This window comes from Arachis ipaensis, chromosome B2 (assembly GCF_059453495.1).
Source record: "Arachis ipaensis isolate K30076 ecotype BB chromosome B2, ASM5945349v1, whole genome shotgun sequence".
In the NCBI taxonomy this organism is placed as follows: Eukaryota; Viridiplantae; Streptophyta; class Magnoliopsida; order Fabales; family Fabaceae; genus Arachis; species Arachis ipaensis.
In genome coordinates this window covers 121710426-121734879 of record NC_142437.1, presented here as the reverse complement: position 1 = coordinate 121734879, position 24454 = coordinate 121710426, and the positions used below count along the sequence as shown (strand labels likewise).

The following is a 24454-nucleotide window of genomic DNA, read 5'->3' as shown; positions in this document are numbered from 1 at the left end:
TTTTTAAAAAATAAACTTATTAATAGTTTGTAAAAATTTAAAACTCCCATAAAATACAAATAAAATATCTACAAAATTAATTTTTATTATTATTTAATAAATTTTTTAACAGAAAAATCTATTGTACCAAAATAAAAGAATTGGGGATTGAAATGTACTTTATTATTATTATTATTATTATTATTAGTATGATTATTATTATAGAAATCGCTTTATCCTTCTTAAAAAAGGAGAAGGACTTTACTATAAGCGGCGACAAAAAGAAAAACCGCCCCAGCCCTTGGTAGAGTTTGTTTGAATTTAGCGGCTCTCTCAGTTTCTCTGCCAATCAGACTCAGTAGTTCAATCTTTCATTCTCACTCATTCTTCTGAACGCATCGCTTTAGGGTTTTGTTTCACTTTACTTCCTCTTCCAGCAGAAATGGAAACGGAGGAGTCATGTCGCGTGGTTCCCTTTCAGCTCCAGTTCGATAAACCCCTCCCTTCTCACGTTACAATGGCGGAGTGGAATCCCGAGAAGGACCTCCTCGCCATGGTTACCCACGACTCCAAGATCTTGCTCCACCGTTTCAATTGGCAGCGCCTTTGGACCATTTCCCCGGGAAAGTCCATAACCTCCCTCTGTTGGCGTCCTGACGGCAAAGCCATAGCTGTTGGACTTGACGATGGAACTTTGTCACTCCATGATGTTGAAGTCATGCTTCTTTTCTTCTGATGCGGTTCATAGTTCATTTTACTTAATATTTTTATGCCAAAAAAAATTATCTGATTTTTTTTCCTTTTTCTGCAAAGTAGAATGGAAAGTTGTTAAGAAGCTTAAAATCGCATTGTTCTGCTATTATATGTCTCAACTGGGAGGAGGACAATCACCTAGTTAGGGTATGTTTCTTATTTAATAGCTGTTGAGTTTGATTTTATTCAAAGTTGAGCAAGTCTGGTACACGCTAAACAGAAAATCTCGTATATTATATTCAGGCCAACCATACTTGGAAATTGGAATAAAGAAAAGGAAGCTGGGAAACAATGATAAATCAACAAAGCAACAATTACATTTTTTTGAATTATTGTTTGTCTTTGTCCTATCTCCCCTTGATTACTGAACATTTGTAATAAAGCTAGAAAAATGAATTACTGGCTATGCATCTTAAATAGATTCACACATTATGCAGTATTAGATCTGAATCAATACTCTTTTTGTCAAGCGTACACAATTTACTTAGAGAAAATTCCCATTTCTATTGTTCTGCGTTTGTGTTTCTGTGCTCTCTCTTGGGATTTAGATTGCATAATATTGACTGGCTGTGTCTTCATTTTCCTTTCTACTATTTTAATCTTCACATTCCAGTTTGCCTTCTAGGACGACTGCAGTCACACTTCAAAATACGAAGATAGAACCTCGCGTTTCTTTCCTCCTGCTCCAAAAGCTCCTCGGATGCCTGGACTAGTATCAGGAGATAACGGCTTCATGGATGATGGTGAAGAATCATTTCAGGAGTTATCAAATTCTTCTCTCCAGCGTTTCAACATTCTATGCAGTGGTGATAAAGACGGAAATATTTGTTTTAGCATATTTGGTATATTCCCTATATCGAAAATTGTAAGTTATTGTCTACCTGAGAAGCTGTCATTTTTTTTCTTTTCTCCAATTACTATTATGGCATGATAGAAGATGGCACTCTAATCTTTGTGCTTGTCAAGTTGATGAGATGAAACATACATGATCTTATTGTTAAACACTTCTCTTGCCTTTGGATGTTTCAGAACATATATGATCTTACTTTTCCACTTTCCCGCGAGGGTGCAGAAACTACTTACAAACTTTTAAATGCTTCTATACACAAGGTAGATTCTTCTTCTGTTTGATCACTCTACTTCATTTGAGGTCCCACTCTCCCATTTATTGGGGACATAAGCATGAAAATGCAAAACAATGCTTGGATGCTGGAGATCGACTAGTATGATATATAAACATAAGCATGTGAATGATTATGATCAACTTAAAGGAGCAGTTTGAAATAACCTTAAGTGGTACAATAAGTTATATCCAGGAAGATAATCTATCTTGGTATTTGTTCAAAATATCACTAGAGGAGTAATGAAGTATTGGACCAAATGCTACCAAGTGTACCTCTTAGGAAAAATCAGGTGAAGGAGAGAATCCATGTTCAACAAAATCAATGCATGAATAAATCAGTCAAGAAAGAAGTTGAAACAATAACTTGCATAAGTTTCTTAGTACTCTTATAATATACTTGTGGAAGCTAATGTTGTTAATATCATTAGGTGGCCTTATCAAAAGATCTTTGTAGATTGATAGTCATGTGCTCAGGAGACCTTGTTGTGGTTGGTGATGAATTGAAGGATGTTCACTTGGCTGGGCACAATGAGCATGGCCTGCATTGCCTAGCACTTAAAACATCTATATTCTGTGACAGGTAAATTTTCTGAGTAATGCATATTCTACTAAAACATGAGATAAGTTAAGATGTGTAATCTAATTCATTATGATATGGTCTTTAATTTCTATCACATTCTTTTATTTGTTAATGTAGACCTGTTCTGAGACAAACACAAATGAAAATGATAGTACCATGCTTTCTAGGTTTGCTTTTTGTTGGATATACATTCTGCTTCATATTTTCTCAATGTGTTTCCCTCTTCCTTTGTGTAGGAAAAATGAGCTTCATCAAGTAGCTCAACAGGCTTCTAGCATTGAGGATTTGACTGAGGTTGTCCGAACATCATTATCAGTCATGTGTAGGCAATGGTCTGATGCGATGCACACATTTCAGGAGAAGTTCAGCTCTTTGTCTACTCTGATTATAGATCATGGTAACTGAATTAACAATAATAGAATTCATTTGGATCATATCTTGTAACTAATTTGTTCAAATCACTCATAATTAGGAATTGATTCCTCTCCTCAAGAGGAGTTTCTGAGTCTTTTGGGTGGTGCAAGGACTAGTCCACCAGTTCATCAATTCCTTGTTAACACTCTTAGTGAAGTGGTATACAGACAACCTTATATAGCTTGTCACGTGTTCGTTTATTACTGAGTAGTTTATGAATGCTGTTTTCATTCAGCATGTTTATTGCTTTACAGGGTGTCAAGCGCATTTCGAAGGTTATCTGTGGTGCTGGCAAAGAACTCCAAAGTATTGTCTTGGACCACCTCCAGGTATACTATTGTACTCTTCCTTGTGCTGCAATATTTACTGATTGCATAAAAATGTGTTACTAGTTGAAGCAGGTGGAGTTCAATATCTTCCCAAATAAATAAACAAAAATCTTTCATAAAAATGCATGAAGTTCCAGTTTTAATATCCCAAAGGAACCTTAGTATTTATTTTTCTTTTATTTTGTTTTAAAGTTAAAATAAGTAAAAGAAAAATTCACCTACTTTAATATCAATGGTGGAGGTTACAATCGTAGGACCAATTATCAACTGGTGTATGGTAATTTATTGTATCAATTGTCAAGATGTCAAATGTAAACCATGCCTAGTTGCCTAGTTGATTGAAGTTCTAGGATGGTTGGTTTTCCCATTGATGACATGATATTAGAAGTTAATTGCTGTTTTAATCTACTCAAAATAGTCATTCAATTTCAGTGCAAGCTACTATATATGAAATTGAATCAATAAATATTTTTGTAAGCCTGCTGCGGAAGTCATTGGATTCAGAATGGGAGAACTAAGAGGGCTTTCAAGATGGCGTGCACGTTATCATGGCATTGGCTTGGATGAGTCACTTGTTAACAACGCAACAGAAAAGGCTGGTATGCTACTTGTTCAAGTTGAACGATTTATGAGGGTTCTTTCATCTGTCTTGCAGCAGGTGTGCCTTTTTATGTTTGAAATGGATCATAGTAGGTCTACTTTACTATTTGGAAATAGTATTCTGTAATTTTGATAAGTTACATACTTCAATGAGATTTGCAATAATGAGATATGAATATTCCTATGACCAGAGTGTATTAATAGAATGATAAATTGCAGTATGTGACCCACTAGAGTATAAAATGAATGGCAAAAATCAACACATGGTACACCATTTTAAAAGCCTATTTTGTCTGTTGATTTTGTTTTTAATGGGCTGCTAACATTTATTTTGCCAGTATGCAAATTTCTTCAACTGGCTCTTTAAATGTATAAAATTGCTCATGTCAGAACCAAGTGACCAGCTTCTACCATATAACAGGTTTGTCTAACTATTCATCAATGCTTTGGGCTTAAAGATGTTATTTATCTGATTTTTCTTTTGGTGTTGGCAGCGAACTTATTGTTATATTCCTGAAGTTTTTATATGAACAAGATCCAGTTAAACAATTGCTGGAAATATCAGATGCAGACTATGATATCGAAATTGATGTGTAAGTTTGTTATCTACCCCATACTCGGGGTTTTTTTTTCAAATCTATTAGATGTAAATTTCCACTGTGCGTGATATTACATATTTATTTATCATTTTGGCTCAACTATGGCTTGTACAGTTATTAACTTATTATGGGACTTTGAATGTAATTGATACTTGGCAATTGAAATTTTTCTTGAAATTGTATATGTTTTAAAGAAAATTTCTGTTACAAGAACATTATTTTTTTCGAGAAGAATGATTTTCAGCCCTTCCTACAACCCCCCCTCCCCCCCTCTTAGTAAATAAATAATGTCATTTGACATGCGAAAGAGCTTTGCAAATGAACGGAAGCTTGCCAATCTTTTTGTCATTTCTGGTCAGAAAAAATGAAATTAAATTTAATAAGTCAAAGCTGAAAGCTGAGCACCACATAAACTATAATAAAGTGAGGAGAAATGCCTTTGTCTGATAGTATGTACACAAATTTTCAGTGAGCAATGTAAATAGTAAGATATTAGATGGTCTTGAGTGTCCTTGTTTTTATAATAGTTTAAGTTGACATGACTTCCTGATGTTAGTTGCATTTTAGATTTAATAGAATAAAACTTTCCAGGGAAACAATGCAAAGAATTCGGGAATTAGTTCAGTTTGGAGGATTTTCTGACACTGAATATCTAAGAAGAACATTGGCAAAAGAATTCCAGCAGATGGAAATAAGGTATTATCTTCTTCCGTTCAAGCCACCAGTTTGGATAAGTTGCTTTGCCCTCTTCTTGTTTTCATTCTTTGATGATGTGGTGAACAAGATAACAAAAATGCTGAGAAAATGTGAACAAAACTATCTGCTTTCTTTCTCTGTTTAATTATGCTTCCACCAGAATGAAACCATTGTGAATTTATTCTTAGTTGTATGACGTGGAGAATTGCCATTTGAGTATCATTGTTTGATCCAATTTACATGCTGAGCTTGAATGGATGGCACCTGAAAATAGCACTAGTGAGGAAGGTGCAGCTTCTTGTTTAGAAATTGCCTTCACTTAAAAATAAAAAAAAAATAAATGTCAATAATTTCTCTGCAGAGAAGCAAGTCATGTCCTCTAATCCATAAATATTCTTCACAGTTCCAATTATTTCGGTGGATTTTATAGATTCTCATTGTGACTATTACAGCTTCAGAGAGGCTTTTGAAATGCCTTTTATTACGGTCTCAAGAAAAATATTATGCGAGGATTTTCTGCCGTTGTGTCCTCTTCCTTCTCTATCAAAAGCACCTTCATCCATGAGAATTCCCACTTCAGTATCATATTATGAGGTATTTATCTAATCTTCAATACGTCAGTCCCAGTTGTTGGGGCTTTTTATGTTATATTTGTATTTGTATTTGAATTTCATCTCAGTTCTCTAATTTGACAGAAGTGCTGTATTCTTATCTTCATTACTTGTTTTCGTTCTGTAGGATTCCTCTAAAGCTTCTTTGTCACATTACACCTGTCAAAAGCAATATATTGATTATGTATCTCTCCAAGTACCGAACGAGTCTTTCTCAGATATTGCAAATTGTGTATGCATTGTCAGAGGATTTATGTACGACTCACACCGTCTAAAGAACGGCTATAGTTCTTTGGAAGCTGTGCTGTTATATATTCCTGCTGATTATCAATGTGTGGATCTGTCTTTGTATAAGGTAACAACGATAAAATTATAAATATTTCATACAACTTTCTATACTCGGTTTCTTTTATTTTTTCCAGACTTTTTAATCTAAATGTGATGTTTGAAACAGGATAGTCAAATTGTCATGCTACTAAACAGAGCTACAAAGAGATCAGAAAGCGCTGTAGATGGCTGTATGATGATTATGCACGCAAGTGATCTACCATATGTCTCTATATCAAGATCTGCTTGTACAGACAACTGGACATTGCAAGAACTGAAGGTAAGTCACACCATGCCCATTGTCTTCACGATTGATAACGTAAATTAATGATCTCTGTACTAACAAATACGTGTATATAATGAAAGTACCATGAGTTGCTCTCAACTTTTAGTTTCTTCTAACTTCCAAATTCCACCAACCCTTTTTTGTAATTGTGTGCACCTAGGATTCTGTGGCCCACTTGAACATAGGGGACGAGAAAGCCCGCACCATTCCGCATTCTGTAACTGCTCCCTTGGCAGTTAGTGGTGAGTACTCTCTTCTCTGTGTATGTGTGACTTAAATGCATTAGAATTCATGCGAGAACAATCAACCTGTGAAATATATTCATGTTTAGGTCACAAGAATTTAAATGTAGGAAGCATACAACGTATTTCTAATAATAGTCAGGCCCTTGAAAACATATGTTCTCTTTCCCTCCTTATAGTTGAATTTTCCTATACTCAAGCTGGTTATGGTGTGTTAATGTGGGTAACTGTTCCCTGTTCGTTGATATGTCTTGCTGGCAGCATCAAGAGGCGTGGCTTGTGTATTTGCTGCGAGAAAGCGTGCCCTGGTCTACATTTTGGAGGAAGATGAGGATGAAGTCTCAGATGCAGAATAATATCTAATTGAATTCTCATTCTCAGGATGAAGTACAACTGTCCAAGTATGGTACTACCGTACTATGTGTCACATCTTAATATATTTATTAATGTAATTTAAAATTTTAAAGTCATTTCTATTTTATATACAATTAATAGTTGAGAATCATTAAACGATGATTTAGTCAATTTGTCAAATTATCTAAGTTTTTAAATATCAATTTTACATGAAGACTATTGTACGTGAATTTTTACTCAACTTATGAGATTTTAAAATTGATAATTTTATTAGATGATATGAGATATTTAAAATAGATAATGTGTTAAACTTAAAGCTCGAAAATAAATGTTTTTTTTCCTGGTGCTTTGTGATTATGAAAACTGAGTTTCTCTTTTCTCCTTTTTTTAGGGATGAACAAAACCAATATTAAAGAAAGAAGGTGAAAACTCGTGCTGTCGACTTCACGTGAAGTTGATATTTGAGAGCGTTAGATGATTTGACTAATTTGACTAAATTTTAATCTAATGCTCTCACCTATCAACTTCACGTGAAGTCGACTGCATCTGAGTTTCCACCCAAATTAAAAGAGCAGTGATACGCGTGCAGTAAAATTTATATATATATATATGAGAGCATCAATGTCAAGAAGCATTGAACAAATAGTTGAATATGTGAAGGGAACATCTTCCGTTTTGTGAGGACTGAGGAATAAAAGAAACAATAGTATTATAGTATATTCTGTGATGGAGTCGCGTGATGAAGAAGGAAGCATGTGCATGCCTATTGACAACACTACTGCATTTTTGCATTGCACTTGACATTAAAATTTTCGACAAAAGGAGTATGATTCATTTTTCAAACTATTCTTATTTTGACATGCTATTTACGTAACGTGTATATGAAAAAGAATATGTAACTCTTTACCTGATAAATTAAAAATATTCGTTCAGAATAAAAGAAAATAAAAAGTTAAAAGTTCTACACTTTGTTTATGTAATCTATCATCAAACACAAGATCCTTAACGAAGTGTTAAACAAATGAAAGGACAACATGTGAAAACATCATGGAGAAAACAATAGAACGTTATTAATCAATTAATTACTATACATCTTTCAGCATTGCACAAATATATAATACCCAGCAAAGAACCTTGTTAGTACACTGCAAACTGCAGACACTTGAAATCCCTTGTGCTTGAGCGTTGAGAAGATCAGCTACCTTGTAGCAATCTTGCTACAACAACTTTTCTCATAACTTTCCAATCTTTCTTTCTTGTGATCTCATCATCTCCTAAACTTGAGCATCAACCATGGCTGCAAAACTTCAGGGTAGAGCTTATCTATCTTCCTTTGCTGATGCTGTTTTGAACAAGCTCTCTTCACTTGATATCAACTCAACCCCAAATGCAAGGAAGTTAGCTGACCAGAAGTTGCTTCAAAAGCTGCGGAAGAGTCTCCGTGCCACTCGACCTGTGCTCGATGATGCTGAGCAGAAGCAGATCAGAGACCAAGAAGTGAAGAAATGGCTTGTTGATCTCCAAGATGCTCTCTATTTGGCTGATGATCTTCTGGATGAACTCTCCACTAAAGCTGCCACTGCCACCCCCACCCAAAGGGATCCAGGTAACTTTTCTTCCCAGTGTCACTCTGCTGTTAATTCAATGGTCGAATATATCGATGATGATGAGATGGAGGTAGTAGATAACATGCAAGACATAGTTGATAAACTAGAGTCTATCGTTGAGGAGAAAGATGTTCTTGGTCTGAAACAAGAGATTTGCTGAAGATCTAGAGGACATATCATGGAGAATTCAGTCATCTCTGGTTGAATCTTCTGATATTTATGGCAGGGACAGTGACAAGGAGGCCATAGTTGAGTGGTTGTTAGATAATACTTGCAATGATAAACTGTCTGTGATCTCTATAGAAGGCATTGGTGGAATCGGAAAAACTACTTTGGCTCAGTGGGTTTACAATGATGCCAGAATGAAGGAAAAGTTTGCCATTAAAGCATGGGTGTGTGTTGCTACAAAATTTGATCCTGTTAATGTTACAAAGGCTATAATAGAGGACATAACCTCTTCTCCTTGTAATATGGTTAACTTGAATTCACTTCAAACTGAATTGAAGGAAAAGTTAACAGACAAGACATTCTTAATTGTCTTGGATGATGTTTGGGACAATCAGCAAAATTTGTGGGACAATTTTTTAAAGTCTTTTTTGTGTGGGAATAAAGGAAGTAAAATTCTTTTAACTTCTCGTAATAAAAATGTTGATTCTGTAGTGTCAACTACTAATCGACATTACTCACTACACATATTGTCTCCCAATGATTGCTGGTCAATGTTTTTGAAACATTCATCTCTTTCTACTAATTCTACACAATATACAACTCTAGAACAAATTGGTAGAAAAATTGTTAAAAAAAGTAAGGGGTTACCTTTGGCTGTGAAGACACTGGGGGGTTTATTGCGCAATAAGTATAATGAAGGAGATTGGGAGAATATATTAGAAAGTGAAATTTGGGAACTTTCAGAAGATGATAGTAAGATTGTTCCTGCATTAAGAGTTAGTTATCACTACCTCCCTTCACATTTAAAGCGGTGCTTTGTTTATTGCTCATTATATCCTGAGGATCATCAATTTGGCAAAGATGAATTAATGTTGCTATGGATGGCTGAAGATCTTTTACAACCAATGGGAAACAACACATTAGAAAATATTGGTTGTGCGTATTTTGATGAATTAGTTGCAAGATCATTTTTTCAACCGTCTAGTACTGATATTAACTTATTCGTAATGCATGATCTCATGCATGATCTAGCAACATCTTTCGCTGGGGAATTCCATTTCAAAGTCAAAGAAATTGGAATCCCACAAAAGATTTTCAGCAAAACTCGTCATTTGTCATATACTGAAAATCTTGGCGATCTAGTCTCAAGAATAATTGGAGAGGCTTATAATGGAGCAATGCATATGAGAACATTTCTACAATGTCATTTTCGTTCAATCTGTGGTGAAAGTGATTTGCTGTTGCTGCTGCAATTGAGATGCCTAAGAGTTTTATCATTTAAAGGCTTTAATATTCTATCATTACCTGATTCCATAGGAGAATTAATCCATTTGCGTTATTTAGATCTCACTTTTACACCTGTTGTGAGATTGCCTGAGTCATTGTGTAAATTATACAATCTCCAAACCTTGAAGTTGAAGAGATGTTATAAATTAGAGAAGCTTCCCAGCAACATGCAAGATCTTGTGAACTTGCGCCACCTTGATATTGAAGGAGCTTCGTGTTTGAAAGAGATGCCAAAGAGAATGAGTAAGTTAAAACATTGTCGGAAAGCATGAGGAGAATGGGATAAAAGAATTAGGAACACTTGACAATCTTCATGGCTCATTCTGCATTTCCAACTTGGAGAATGTCAACAATAGCGGAGAAGCTTCCGAGGCAAAGATGGGCAACAAGAAGCACATCAACATTTTAAAATTGAAATGGCTTCCACATGGCGATGGTGATAATGTTGATTGTTGAAAGTGAAAGAGATATACTTGACAAGTTACAACCTCACCGGAACTTGAAAGAGTTGTTAATTGATGGTTATAGGGGTGAAATATTCCCCAATTGGTTAGGCCTAGGCCTTTCTTGCTGCTCCAATATTACAAAATTGAGTGTGGTTCGTTGTAAAAACTGTTGTGAGCTCCCTTCACTGGGACAGTTACTATCTCTGCAGGAACTGATTATTTGTGAACTTGATGGGCTGGAGAGAATTGGTTGCGAGTTTTACAAGAACGATAAATCAATTCAGCAGGAGACACCCTTCCAAGCTCTTCGAAGACTGTTGCTTGGTGGAATGCACCGGTGGCGAGAGTGGCGTGTTCCTGATGAGTTTGATTGTTTTCCTAAGCTTGAAAGGCTTTTGATAGTAGACTGTCCGGTGTTAACCGGAGATCTGCCAGCTTACCTTCCAGCTCTGGAGGAACTTGTCATTGGTGGATGCGAAGAGCTCGCATGTTCACTGCCGAGAGCTCCCAAGCTTCGCCAATTACTTGTAACGGGTACGGTGACTTCTATGGAGACGCAGCTAGCCAAGTCCGTATTGGAGTGCCTGCCCACGTCCAATCGCCGTATCTCCAAACTTTGAGAATCGTGAATTGTTGGTCGGCAATACCAATTTCAGGAGATTATTTGCCTGATTCATTACAATATCTGCAAATCGCTATGTGTCCAAAATTAACATTCTCAGAGCAACTGCAACACAAGTCGCTAATGGAGATACTTGTGTACAAGTGTGATTCACTGACGTCATTTGCATTGGGGGCCCTTCCAAGTCTCCGTGTCTTACAAATCTCAGAGTGCCCCGGTTTAGTATCCATGCCAGCGCTAAGGCTGGCTGCGCCCCACCTAGAGGAGCTGTGTGTAGAGAAATGCCAAGAAATGGAACCTTTTGGAGAGGACTGCCTGCCATCAAGCTTGACAACTCTTAGGATCTATGATTGCCAGAAACTAGAGAGGTGGATAACATCAAACGGTTTGCAGACTGAAGGCCTTATCCATCTTTTCCTTATAGAGTGGAATGAAGTTAAGTCGTTCCCAAGAGAGGGCTGCCTTCCTGCTTCCCTTCAGTCTCTACAACTGTATGACTTTGCAAATCTGGAGACGCTAGACTGCAAGGGCCTTCAGCATCTCACCTCCCTTCAAACATTAGCAATTGAAGACTATCCAAAGCTGGAGAATATCACACAAGAAAACCTGCCTGCCTCCATACCAAAACTCAGATTTGAGGGAGAATGTCCTTTGAGGCGTAAGCTGGAAGAGATGAATGATCCACGGATTCAGTTTGAAACTTAGGACACAGGTAATTGTTTTTGCTCTCATCTTACCTAAACTCACTGCACGCCCTCCAATTACAATGCTAATTCTTTGCACCAAACTTTCTCATTCCCTTGTGAATATGCCAACCCAATTTTTCCCCCTTAATTTTTTCATTCTTTGATCTGAGCCATTTATCTATACCTTAGCTACCGTTTCACTCACAATTTCTATGGTTGATTGCAGACTAGGAGGATCCGTTTCGTTCATTCTGATTTTCCACCATTTCTTCACGGATTCTGTCTATTAATAGGTTATGGAGGAGGTGTGTTCGTACTTTATAAAATATATTATTCTCTTTGATTTGCAAACTCATACCAATTTTCGAATTACCAAAACAGAACATACTTTAGTTATGCCATTCAATTTCACTTTTCTATTTCTGTCAGATTTGGGTTCATAGAGTTTTAATTTTTATTTTTAAATCTCCTAGAATTCTCTTATGTGTTGCTTATCTGAATTTTTCATCTTTAATCCACATTGACTAAAAACCGAGGTTCCTGAAGAGATGAAAGTATAGATTTTGAAGGTTCTCCAATTTTTAATTCAATTTGACAATTTTTTTTCCCGCATACTCTTGCAATGGGTCCTCCTCATTTGACCTCATCAAATTCTATTATGTGTTGCTAATCTCACTTTTATCATCTTCAATCCAAATTGATCTACCTAACATTCTTGCGGTTGTTTTTTTTGTTTTTAGAAGAGGGGGTTGGGGGGGGGGGGGGGGGGTTATGAAAAAAATAAAAGAAGAAAAAACCGAATGTTAGTATCACACTGTGCTTCAATCTCTGATACGTCTTTTATGTTGGTTTCCATTTAGCTGAAGCGTGAATATCAATACACAGCTGAGGCAAGGTGGTAATTGGGGTGCACCGTGCACTGAAGTAAGTTTTGACATTTGTTCAAGCTCTGATATTTATTATTTGAATTTTTCTATAATTCCTCCTACTTTTTCCTTGTCTCCATCTAATTATACTTGTCCAAGTCTGAAATGCAGAGTTTAATGTTGCAAGAAATTCATAGGTATGGTAATGCAAGCATTCCATGAAAACCAGTGCAAGGATGTTGTGGTTTCAAGCATCCTGTGAGTGCTTGGCACAACACACATTTCATCCATTTTAGATTGGTAATTGCAGTAGAATTTCTCATCTCTAGTTTAGAAGTCATAGCATGCAAAACTTCAGTTCCTATGCTGTACTGAAAAATTAAATTGATCAAATATATGTATATATACACAATTATAGCTCCATTGGTTGCTTGGTGGTTTCATCTTTCATAAAACAAAATGTTCAACTTTCTGACATTCTTTTTAGCATTATGGTACTATCTTATTATGCTTCTTATAGTAAACTTGACAGTTACGAATTTTCCTTTCTTTACAGGTATTGGACCTCACAAAGACCCTGAAAGCAGTATGATTTCTTCCTTGAAACTGTTGAATCTGCGATGGGGACTGCTAGACTGTGTATCAAAGAAAAACCAGTAGCAATTTAATGTTTGGTTGTACCCCAGCTAGCTTAATTGTCTTGGAATAGAACATCTCCTACTTCTTTGATCTGACTCTTCGAGTCTTCGTCAATAAAAATCCTCTGCTCAATTTGGTGGAAAAGGTCAGTGAATTAGTTAGAACTTACATCAATTTGATAATCTAAATGAAATTCAGCCCAAATTTAAATAATATTATTCTTATTAGAGGCTTCAATTTATCTAGACTGATTATTCTTTTGTTCTGTTAAGATGATGAAATCCACCATGGGGGAAATTATGCGCTTTGAGGCTAAAACTCATACGGGAACTCAAGACGATCTTTATCATCCCAAGTTGGAAATGAAAGAGCAGAGTTCTGTGTAAATGCAGCTTGTTAGGCTCCATGAGAATTTTTTATTTCTTGAATCATTGTTTGAGCATTTTAGTCAATTAAATACTTTTCGATACAGGTGCAGTAACAGATTGTTAAATGTCAAATTGTTTCTTAGAAGTAAACATTTCATCACTTAAGAACATGTGCATAGTTTTGCAGATGTTTTACTAGTCCTAGTGATTGATTTATCATCCCCTTCTCAAGTCTGCTTGTATCAGCAACTTAAATAATTATATTGAAACTTTTGAAAAACAAGTGCTAGCTTAGTTATTAGATCAAGTAAAGCACTAACCAATAGTTGCATAATACTTTTATATATATAGAAAATATTGCAGAAATTTATATAATGATAATTCTGAGCTATTTCATTTTTAACGTGCTATTTTTTCTTGCATGTTATGTTCTTCTTTCCTGCCACAAGAATACCTTTTTATTTCCTGCTTCATGAATTACTAATTTGATCTCAGAAAAGTGAAGGAGGAAAAGATTTTTGTATAAGCCAACAAGGGAGACATAGCAATGACAATACAACGGAACCTTAATTATAATTTGCTGAACACGTTCTCACTAAAAGTTAAAATTGGTCCTAAATTCTGACGATATATCAGTGGACTATCTTTTAGCACATGTTAAAATATTTCTGAAATATTTTTCAGGTTTATGTGTAGTCATATATGTAGCAATCTCTTGCCTCTGACCTGTAAAATTATGCAGCAAAAATAGCACTGCCAAGATATATTAAAGCATGCTTTTCAGCTATAAAAACTCTTCATCCCCTCCCTGGTGCATACCTCATTTCTGTCTTCTAATGTTTCTTTGGTTCTTCCTTTCGAACTCATGCCCTACACTCATAATTCATGCACCAAAATATTGCAAGGTTAAAAAAAACGAAGGAATGAGTGAGGCTGCTTGAAAAGAAAAGAAAAGTGTGTTAAAAAATGTGAGCCAAAAAAGAATTGTTTATAAGAAGTTCTTCTAAAAAAGCTCATGAAGTCAATTTCTCTATTATGTGTTAATGTCATTTATTATTTTAATTTTCTATGGTGCCTCCTGCTTGTTCCTTGTCTCCATCTAATTATACTTGTCTCTGTTTGAAATGCAGAGTTTTTTTTTTTTTTTTGGTGAAAAATGCAGAGTTCAATATTGCATGAAATTCATAGATATGGTAATGCAAGCATTCAATTTGTCACGGAAGGGTAAAGGAATTCTCATCCATTCAACGTTGCTGGACATGTTCTTGGTAAAAGTTCAAATTAATACTCAAGTCTGAATATATATCTTACAAGTATATTACTAAAATATTAGTCAGCTCTATAATAGAATGTAGTAACGTGCATTTCTTATTTAAATTAGAAGAGTACAGTTGAAAGAAGCAAAGAGGTGGGCAGCTAGTAGGTGTGGTTTTTATATAGACGAGACAAGAGCTCTTTATAATCAATGTTTTATTATCTATCAAATTATTATTTTATTTGCAGGTAGTTTTATTTTATAAATAAAAAAATAAAAATAAGTGTGAGCGAAATCATCCCAGAAATAAAGTAGATTCGTAATTTCGTATTATCAATTTTCTATCTCTAAGAGTAGGCTGTCCTTAATTAATAAAATATTTTTAGACCTTTTACATTTTTAGTTTAATTTTTAACATGTAACAGAACTCCTGTAAAAATATTTTTAAAAAAATAAAAGTACTTATCCTAACTAACTAAAATAATTGCCACTTAGCACATGTTTAGTTTATTTTATAAGTCAATCATTAATATTTTATCTATATTATATTGTTCTAATATATTATATTATGATTATGCTCCAGGAATGTTTCAACGACAAGAAAAGAGATTTTCACTGGAGTCTCCTCCATCGGATTCGTTCAGAACTTGGGCAAGTATTTAGGGGTGAACCTTAATCACTCTCGGGTGACACGCGCAACTTTCAACGATGTTTTGGACAAGATTCGGGGAAGGCTAGCCAGCTGGAAAGGAAGATTGCTTAATAAGGCAGGCAGACTCTGTTTGCTCAACTCGGTAGTGACTGCGATTCCTACTTATCGCATGCAAGTATCTCTCTTCCCTAAAGGGGTAACTAATAAGATAGAATCCATGATGCGAAACTTTCTATGGAAGGGTCAAACTGATGGTAGAGGCCTGAATCTAGTTAACTGGAAAGTGTTGGTCACTCCTAAGAAGTTTGGAGGTCTGGGAATCAGAGATCCTTTTTGTGCCAATATTGCTCTTCTTGGAAAACTAGTTTGGCAACTTTTTCACCATCCCAACAAGCTATGGGTTCAACTTTTGACGGAGAAATACCATTCTTCTAAGGATGATTGTTTTAGTCGGTCTCGAGGAAGGGGATCTTATGTTTGGAAGAGTATATGTCGAGCTTGGGATATCCTAAAGGAAGGTTTTAGTTGGTGCATTGGGGATTTGGAACAGAACTTTTGGTTTTCTAAATGGAGAAGAAAGGGGCGACTGTGTCAGGAGATGAATTATGTTCACATTTCTGATTCGGATCTCAGGATCTTGGACCTTTGGTCATCTGGACAGTGGAACCTTGAGAATATCTATTCTCCTCTGAATCAGTCTCTGCAGAGCAATATTAATTCTTACAACCCAGATGTTCAAGCTGGTTCAGAGGTTGGTTGGTGTTGGACTGGTGCGGCCTCAAAGGTTTATGATGCTCATAGTGGTTATTTATGGCTCAGTAAGAAGATGTTTAGTTGGGAGGATAGGGGTAATTGGCTTTGGCTTTGGCGTCAACATGTTCCGGAAAAGCACAAATTTTTGGCCTGGCTATGTCTTCGGGAGGCTCTTCCTACTGCTGCATTTCGTTTTAGAAGGGGCATTTCGCACACGGATAGCTGTCCACGATGTTTCTCAAGTCAGGAGTCGGTTTTACATTGTATTCGGGATTGTCCAAAAGCCCAACTTGTTTGGCAAGCTTTAGGGATCTCCGATCAACCAGTGGATTTGATGAGTTGGTTCTTACATAATAGCAAACAGCGTCCCTTTAGATTTTTTTCTGGTCTCTGGTGGATTTGGTGTTCGAGAAATAACGAGATCTTTCATCCTCATGAGCATTGGACCACAGACAAGGTGATTGGTATGGCTTTGTCCTTAGAAAAGGAGCTCCGAAATATTTTTGAGTTGCAACGACTATCTATCCCATCAACCATTAGTGGCTCTTGGATTCCCCCTTCAGTGGGTACCTTTAAGATTAATTGTGATGCTAGCTATCCTGGCAGTGGTGCTCGAGTTGGTTTTGCTTGTGTTAGCAGAGATTGGAAGGGAAGGTGGCAACGAGGCTGTCTGGGAACAATTGAGAATCGTAGCATTTTGCAAGGAGAGTTGTTTGCTATTTGAAGAGGCTTTCTTTTAGCATGGGACTCGGGACAAAGAGACATTATATGTGAGACAGACTGTGTGGAGGCTTTTACTATTGTCAATAATTTATAAGATTGCTCTGGGTTTATTGATCCTTTGGTGTTAAAAATCCGAGATATCATGTCTTGGAAATGGCGTGCTGATCTTCGGTTAATCTTGAGAGATGCAAATACAGTAGCAGACATCATGACAAAGACTGCAATGAGGACTATTTCTCCCAAGTGGAGCTTCCATTGCCTTGGAAAGAGTTTGAGAGTAGTATTCAGCGGGACTGCATTTCTTAAGCAGTTTCTTTTTTTTTTTTGTTTATTTTCTTTTAAGTCACAAAAAAATGATAAATGTTTGAAATAAACAATTCCTTATTATTTTTTCAAGATTACCAATCTCAAAGTGAAACCTTCTAAAATGAAGCAGAAATTAAAAAAGAAAAAAGCAATCACATATAATTTTATATGAGGGGCTGCATTGTTGATTGTATTGCTTATTGCTTATGTTATAAAATACATTAATCCAGACTTTTCTTTCTTTCTTTTCTTTGTTGTGATCTGATCATCTCCTGAACTTGATTCTCAATCATGGCTGGAAAACTTGGGGATAGAGCTTATCTCTCTTCCTTTGTTGATGGTGTTTTGAACAAGCTGTCTTCACTCGATGTCAACTCAAACCCAGAAGCAAAGAAGTTAGCGGACCAGAAGTTGTTTCGAAGACTGAAAGCGAGTCTCCGTGCCACTCGACCTGTGCTTGATGATGCTGAGCAGAAGCAGATCCGAGACCAAGAAGTCAACAAGTGGCTTGTTGATCTCCAAGATGCTCTTTATCTGGCTGATGACTTGCTCGATGAACTCTCCACCAAAGCTGCCACTGCCACTCCCACTCCCACTCAGAGGGATACAGGTAACTCTTCTTCCTGGTCTCACTATGTTGATTCAATTTTGGAAGATAGTGATGACGATGAGATGGGGGTAGTGACTAGCATGCAAGACATAGTTGACAAACTAGAGTCTATTGTTGAAGAGAAAGATGATCTTGATCTGAAACAAGGGGATGCCAAAGATCTGGAGGACATGTCATGGAGAATTCAATCATCTCTGCTTGAAAGTTCTGATATATATGGCAGGAATGATGACAAGGAGGCCATCATAAAATTGTTATTAGATGAAAATTGTGATGATATATTGTCTGTGATCTCTATAGAAGGTATAGGTGGAATTGGAAAGACTACTTTGGCTCAGTTAGTTTACAATGATGCCAGAGTGAAGGAGAAGTTTGCCATTAAAGCATGGGCGTGTGTTGCAACAAAATTTGATCCTGTTAATGTTACCAAGTCTATAATGGAAGACATAGGTTCTCCTTGTAATAGGGTTAACTTGAATTCAATTCAAACCGAATTGAAGGAAAAGTTAACAGAAAAGACATTCTTGGTAGTTTTAGATGATGTTTGGGATAATCAGCAAAATTTGTGGGATAATTTTCTGAAACCTTTTTTGAGTGGAAATAAAGGAAGTAAAATTCTTTTAACTACTCGTAATAAAAATGTTGATTCTGTAGTGTCAACTACAAATCTACATTATAAACTAGATATGTTGTCTGACAAAGATTGCTGGTCTTTGTTTTTGAAACATTCATCTATTTCTACTAGTTCTAGACAATATGTAATCTTAGAACAAATTGGTAAAAAAATTGTTGAAAAATGTAAGGGATTACCTTTGGCTGTGAAGACTCTTGGGGGTTTATTGCGTAGTAAGGATAAAGTAGAGGATTGGGAGAATATACTGAACAGTGAAATTTGGGAGCTTCCGGAAGATGAGAGTAAGATTGTTGCTGCATTAAGAGTTAGTTATCACTATCTTCCTTCAAATTTAAAGCGGTGTTTTGTTTATTGCTCATTATATCCCCAAGATTATCAATTTGACAAAGATGAATTAATCTTGCTGTGGATGGCTCAAGATTTTGTACAACCAATAGAAAATTACACATTAGAAAATATTGGTCGTGCATATTTTGATGAATTAGTTGCAAGGTCATTTTTCCAACCCTCTAGTAAAAATGTTAGCTTCTTCGTAATGCATGATCTCGTGCATGATTTAGCAACATATTTTGCTGGAAAGTTCTATTTTAGAGTCAGCGAATTTGGAGACCCAAAAAAAATTTGCAGCAAAACTCGTCACTTCTCATATATGGTAAATCGTCATCATTCAGTCGTAAGACTTGGTGAGGCCTATAAGGGAGCAATCCATATGAGAACATTTCTAAATGTACATTTGCTTCATCCTCATAAATTAATTAATTTAGAAAGTGATTCTTGGCTTTTACAATTACAAAGGAGGTGTTTAAGAGTTTTGTCATTTAAATGTTTGTCTATTGAGTCATTGCCGGATTCAATAGATAAACTGATCCATTTGCATTATTTGGATCTCTCTTACACATTTATTTTGACATTGCCTGAGTCATTGTGTAAATTATACAATCTCCAAACGTTGAAGTTGAGTTATTGTAAGAAACTGGAGATGCTTCCTAGCCGTATGCAAGATCTTGTGAACCTGCGCCATCTTGATGTCAGAGGATCTGATTCTTTAAAAGAGATGCCGAAGGGAATGAGCAAGTTAAAGCATCTGAACTTCTTAAGTGGTTATATTGTGGGAAAGCATGAGGAGAACGGGACAAGAGAATTGGGAGCACTTGACAACCTTCATGGCTCACTTTGCATCTCCAAGTTAGAGAATGTGAACAACAGCCGTGAAGCTTTGGAGGCGAAGATAGGTAACAAGAAGCACATCAACGCTTTAGAATTGAAATGGCTTCCAAAAGGTGATATTGTTGATGTTGAAACTGCAAGAGATATACTTGACAAGTTACAACCTCACCAAAACTTGAAAGGGTTATCCATTGTGGGTTTCAGGGGTAAAATATTCCCTAATTGGTTAGGCCTTCCTTGCTACTCCAATTTAACCGAATTGAGTTTGAAGGATTGTAAGAATTGTGGTCAGGTTCCTTCACTGGGACAGTTACCCTCTCTGCAGCATCTGGAGATATGGGGACTTGATGGGTTGGAGAGGATTGGTGGTGAGTTTTACAACAACACTGAATCATCTCATCAGGGGACACCCTTCAGATCTCTTGAAACTCTGGAATTTTGTGATATGCCTCGCTGGCGGCAATGGCAAATTCCTGATGGGTTTGATGGATTTCTGAAACTTAAAAGCCTTTTAATAGAAGACTGTCCGGTGTTAAGTGGAGATCTGCCAGCTCACCTCCCGGTTCTGGAGGAACTTACCATTGATAGATGCGAAGAGCTTGCGTGTTCACTTCCGAGGGCTCCCAAGCTTCACCAATTAACTGTAAAGGATTCTGTGTTCTTCGGGAATGCGGCACCGCACAAGATATTAATTAAAAAAACCCAGCTGGCGAAGTCCGTATTGGAGTGCCTGCCCCACGTCCAATCGCCGTGTCTCCAACGGTTGGAAATCCAGCAGTGTAGGTCAGCCATATCAATTTCAGGAGATTGTTTGCCCAATTCATTACAATTTCTTAGAATATGGGATTGTTCAAAATTAACGTTCTCAGAGCAACTGCAACACAAGTCCCTAACGGAGGTAGTTGTGAGCAAGTGTGATTCACTGACGTTGTTTCCATTGGCAGCCCTTCCAAATCTCAAGACACTGTATATCTCAGATTGCCCAGAAATGGATTGTTTTGGAGAGGAGGGTCTCCCGCCGAGCTTGACAACAATTGCGATCTCTAATTGCCAGAAAGTAGAGAGGTGGATAACATCAAAAGGTTTGCAGAGTGAAGGCCTTACCTATCTTAGCCTTCAACAATGGAATGAAGTTAAGTTGTTCCCGAGAGAGGGTTGCCTTCCTGCTTCCCTCGAGTATCTACATTTGTCGTCCTTTTCAAATCTGGAGACGCTAGACTGCAAGGGCCTTCACCAACTCACCTCCCTCCAAAAATTAACAATTGAAGAGTGTCCAAAGCTGGGGAATATCACACAAGAAAACCTGCCTGCCTCCATATCAAAACTCCACATCTGGGGACAATGTCCTTTGAGGAGTAAGCTGGAAGAGATGGACGACCCACGGATTCAATTCGACACATGTAATTGTTTTTGCTCTCATCTTCCCTAAACTCACTGCATGCTCTCCAATTACAATGCTAATTGTTAGCACAAAAACATTCTCTTTACCTTGTTAATATGCCAAACCAATTTTTCCCCTTAATTTTTAATATATCTTTTCCCCTTGATTGCAGACTAGGAGGACTAGTTTCGTTGATTTCTGCAACATGCAAGGATTCTGTCTATTAATATGTTAAGGAGGAGGTGCGTTCATACTTTATGAAATACATTATTCCGTTTGATTTGCAAAGTTATACCAATTCTTGAATCCAGAGTTTAATGTTGCAAGAAATTCATAGATATGATGTTGCAAGCATTCTATTAAAACCAGTGCAAGGATTTTGTGGTTTCAAGCGTCTTTGTGAGTGCTTGGCACAGCACACACTTCATCCATTTTAGATGGGGGTAATTGCAATTGCAATAGAATTTGTTTAGAAGTCATAACCTGCAAAACCTCAGTTCCCATGCAGTTGTGAAAAAATTAAATTGATTAATATGTATATAAAAGCAATTCTAGCTCCATTGGTTGGTTGATATTTTCATTTTTCATAGAACAAATGTTCTTCTACTTTCTAACCAATCAGCATTGTGCGGTACTATCTCATTATGCTTATTATAATAAAACTGGTCAATTTTGTTCTATGCAGGTTTCTCATGATTCAGACCCTGAAATACAATTTGGATTTCTTTGCTGAAATTGCTGAATCTATGACTGGGACTGCCCTATTCATGTTTCATGGTCAACCATCACTAGTTCATTACGTCCAAACTCAGTTTTACCAAGAAATACCCTGAGTTTGAGTTGGGAACTTAGGAATAAGTGTTGGTTGTAACACCCATTCTGTATATTTTAGTTAGGGTGCTAATTTCTGCTTTGCTCTTTCTGTTTGAATCTGTTTTGAATCTCTTTTTCTATTGGTTAGTTTCCTCACATATGTAAGATTGCCTTTTTGTATCTTATGTATAATCAATAAATGAGGTTTTTCGGTTTCATATCATTTATCTTGCAAAGTCCTGAAGCTTTTTCTTTCGACCCATTTTATATTGCAGCACCTTCATCAATGCCTAGTGTCAATAGAGGGCATTAAGATTCCTAAGAAACAAGATAATTTCTGTTTGCTGAGTTTGTTGAGTATGCAGTTTTTCTTTACTCACTATTTGTAGTGTAAATCTGTAAATTGGAACAAACATTATAATGTCGATGTTTTCATTCTAAATGTGATATGAAAATGACGCGAAAGGAAAAGATACAAAAGTAGGTCAAGTATGGTGCATTAAAGAAGAAAAAATGAGGCTTACTATGTATTTGAAAGAAGGAAAGCCAAGTAGAAAGCTATTCAGCCTATTCTTTTGGAAGTATTTCTTCGAAAAGCATGAATGTAAGAAAAGCAGTACACTTGACCAAAGAAAACTGTAAGAAGGCAACTTCAAATTTGGAAAGTGTTGTATCATTCTTCTTGTATTCTGGAAATTCATCAAGTGTGTGCTTTGTGTTGAGTGAAAAGACAAATGAAGAAACTAGTTAATTTAATATGCATTAAGTTGTTTTAGTTTTTGTACATAAAGATGTACATAAAGATGTGAAAAGACAAATGTGCTTTTGTCAACAAATCGTTGGTATTTTAGCGTTGAGTATTTCTTTAATTATCTTCTCCCTCTTAATCTGGTATAATTGTCAAATTTTGGGGTGAGCTTGAAGGGCCTTCTGGAGTCTTTGTTATTCGCCGACCTTGTGGTTTTGTCTGTCCTGCCGCTCTTTCTCGAAATTCTTCTAGCGTCTTCGGCTTAGTAACCGCGATTCTCTCTCTGAATTTTCCGGGTTGGAGACCGGCCTTCAGGGCATGTAGGTGGACAGCAGGGTCCAGATCTGGTATCTCCATGGTTGCTTCTGCAAATCTGGTCACGTAGTCTTCCAGACTTTCTTGAGGACCTTGGCGGATGGTTCCGAGGTAATCTGATCCGTGTATGTATATCCGTGCTGCCGCGAATTAGTCGATGAAGGACTTCGCCAGTTCTTCAAAGGAAGAGATTGATCCTGCAGGTAATTTTGAAAACCAAAGTAATGCAATGCCGTCAAGGTAAGTAGGGAAAGCCCTGCAAAGTACAGGCTCATTGTTAGGGCCGTTAAAAAACATCATGGATTGAAATTTCTTAATATGAGCCCGGGGTCACCAATCCCCTTATATGGCTCGAGTGAGGAAGGCAGTGTGAAATTCTTTGGCATCTGGTAATTGGTGATTTTTTCGGAGAATGGGTTGTCTAAGGTCAGCTTCTCCTTTGGCGGGTTGACGCTTAGTCTGCGTTGCTTTTGACTGGGCCTTTGGAACCATTCTCCTCATGTTTGCTGGCGCTGTTTTGGGTGGACAGTTCAACAAGTCTTCTGACTTCTGCTTGTAGCTCGACCATCTGGGCCATGAGTTCGGCCTGAGTGAGTTGGTGAACTCCATTATCGGCCATATTGGAAGGTTGGAAAACCCTGCGTAGAAGAAAAATACAACGTGCAATATAGAAGAAATAGTGGGGTTAGATTAACTCTCGGGCCCCACGGTGGGCGCCAAATGTTCCGTTCAGCTTCAGCCGAGGTATATGTCTCCAGGCGGGACTGCTTGTCTTGGGGGTGAGCTGTACGTCACCTTGGAGATGGCCTTCGGGATTAACCGAAACACGGCGGCGGGAGCACCTGCAAAAAGTACTCCGACGCTCAAGTCAAAAGAGTATCCGAAGTAATATAAATAAGTAGAAATGAGAGTGTATATGTGACCTGATCTCATATGAGTTGCTTGATTTGCTTTTATAGACAAGTGGAGGGCTTACGTTCTTGTGTTTGTTCCGATAATTTTGGCGAGCTCTGTTTGTTAGTAACGGGCTAAAGATAATACCTGACTTGTGTGTAACTATGACCAAGTACATTTGGAGTATGCCCTTAGTTCCGAGATATTTGGTCAGTTTTGGTGAAAAGGTAATCGCCGAGATTTGAGGGGTACACATCAGAATGCAATTGAGGAAATTCAGTATGTGTTTCCCTTTCTTCTCTCACAATCATCTTCTTCAATTACACTTCATATAATTCTGCAGAATTTAACAGTGAGCAATTGAGCATTGAGCAACAACAGAATTGGGGATTCCTAACAAATAATTCACTTTTGGTTATATAAATAATACATATGGTGGATCGTTTTGGAATACTTAGGAGTTTGGTTAAATAATTACTTGTTCACCTAGTAGCACTTATTTTTGAATAACCAATTCTCCACACACTAAGTTAATATTTATTTGAATTTAATTTTGAGGCACCGTTAGCCACTTAGCGTGAATAATTTCACAGTATATCAAGTTAGGAAAAGACATATTAA

The 24454-nt window shown here is 36.9% G+C and overlaps 2 protein-coding genes and 1 pseudogene across 5 annotated transcripts; all 3 read left to right on the top strand.

Annotated features, from left to right (window-relative positions):
- The first annotated feature begins 232 nt into the window (after positions 1–232).
- Positions 233–7189, top strand: APC4 (Transducin/WD40 repeat-like superfamily protein). 2 transcript variants are annotated; one of them, XM_088504159.1, is made up of 17 exons: positions 233–694; positions 796–879; positions 1358–1597; positions 1762–1842; positions 2284–2435; positions 2672–2832; positions 2908–3008; positions 3104–3178; positions 3657–3836; positions 4117–4199; positions 4273–4371; positions 4969–5073; positions 5526–5667; positions 5812–6039; positions 6139–6291; positions 6458–6539; positions 6801–7189. In XM_088504159.1, the coding sequence occupies exons 1-17, from the start codon at positions 422–424 to the stop codon at positions 6893–6895; spliced, it is 2334 nt and encodes a 777-aa protein (XP_088360285.1). In that variant the 5' UTR covers positions 233–421; the 3' UTR covers positions 6896–7189. The 2 variants fall into 2 exon arrangements, with proteins under 2 accessions (XP_088360285.1, XP_088360286.1); XM_088504160.1 differs by having other exon boundaries at positions 331–694; positions 1346–1597.
- An 865-nt stretch (positions 7190–8054) lies between these two features.
- Positions 8055–13957, top strand: LOC107626226 (putative disease resistance RPP13-like protein 1; annotated as a pseudogene). The gene is made up of 6 exons (XR_015904991.1): positions 8055–11735; positions 11936–12014; positions 12570–12633; positions 12747–12833; positions 13132–13359; positions 13487–13957. The product of XR_015904991.1 is annotated as a putative disease resistance RPP13-like protein 1 (transcript).
- Positions 13958–17421: 3464 nt separating this feature from the next.
- On the top strand, positions 17422–22103 carry LOC107626225 (putative disease resistance RPP13-like protein 1). Of its 2 annotated transcripts, XR_015904990.1 has the most exons (3): positions 17422–21082; positions 21236–21305; positions 21749–22103. XR_015904990.1 is itself a non-coding variant. In XM_088504158.1 (1 exon), the coding sequence occupies exon 1, from the start codon at positions 17563–17565 to the stop codon at positions 21109–21111; it is 3549 nt and encodes a 1182-aa protein (XP_088360284.1). In that variant the 5' UTR covers positions 17428–17562. The 2 variants fall into 2 exon arrangements, 1 of the variants encoding a protein (XP_088360284.1); XM_088504158.1 differs by lacking the exons at positions 21236–21305; positions 21749–22103 and having other exon boundaries at positions 17428–21111.
- The last annotated feature ends 2351 nt before the right edge of the window (positions 22104–24454 follow it).

Excerpts from the sequence above, each read along its gene's own strand:
- APC4 (XM_088504159.1), top strand. The coding sequence starts at position 422 with ATGGAAACGGAGGAGTCATGTCGCGTGGTTCCCTTTCAGCTCCAGTTC. Across the intron at positions 2,436-2,671 it reads ACATCTATATTCTGTGACAG|GAAAAATGAGCTTCATCAAG; the intron begins GTAAATTTTCTG and ends TCCTTTGTGTAG. Across the intron at positions 2,833-2,907 it reads TACTCTGATTATAGATCATG|GAATTGATTCCTCTCCTCAA; the intron begins GTAACTGAATTA and ends ACTCATAATTAG.
- LOC107626225 (XM_088504158.1), top strand. The coding sequence starts at position 17,563 with ATGGCTGGAAAACTTGGGGATAGAGCTTATCTCTCTTCCTTTGTTGAT.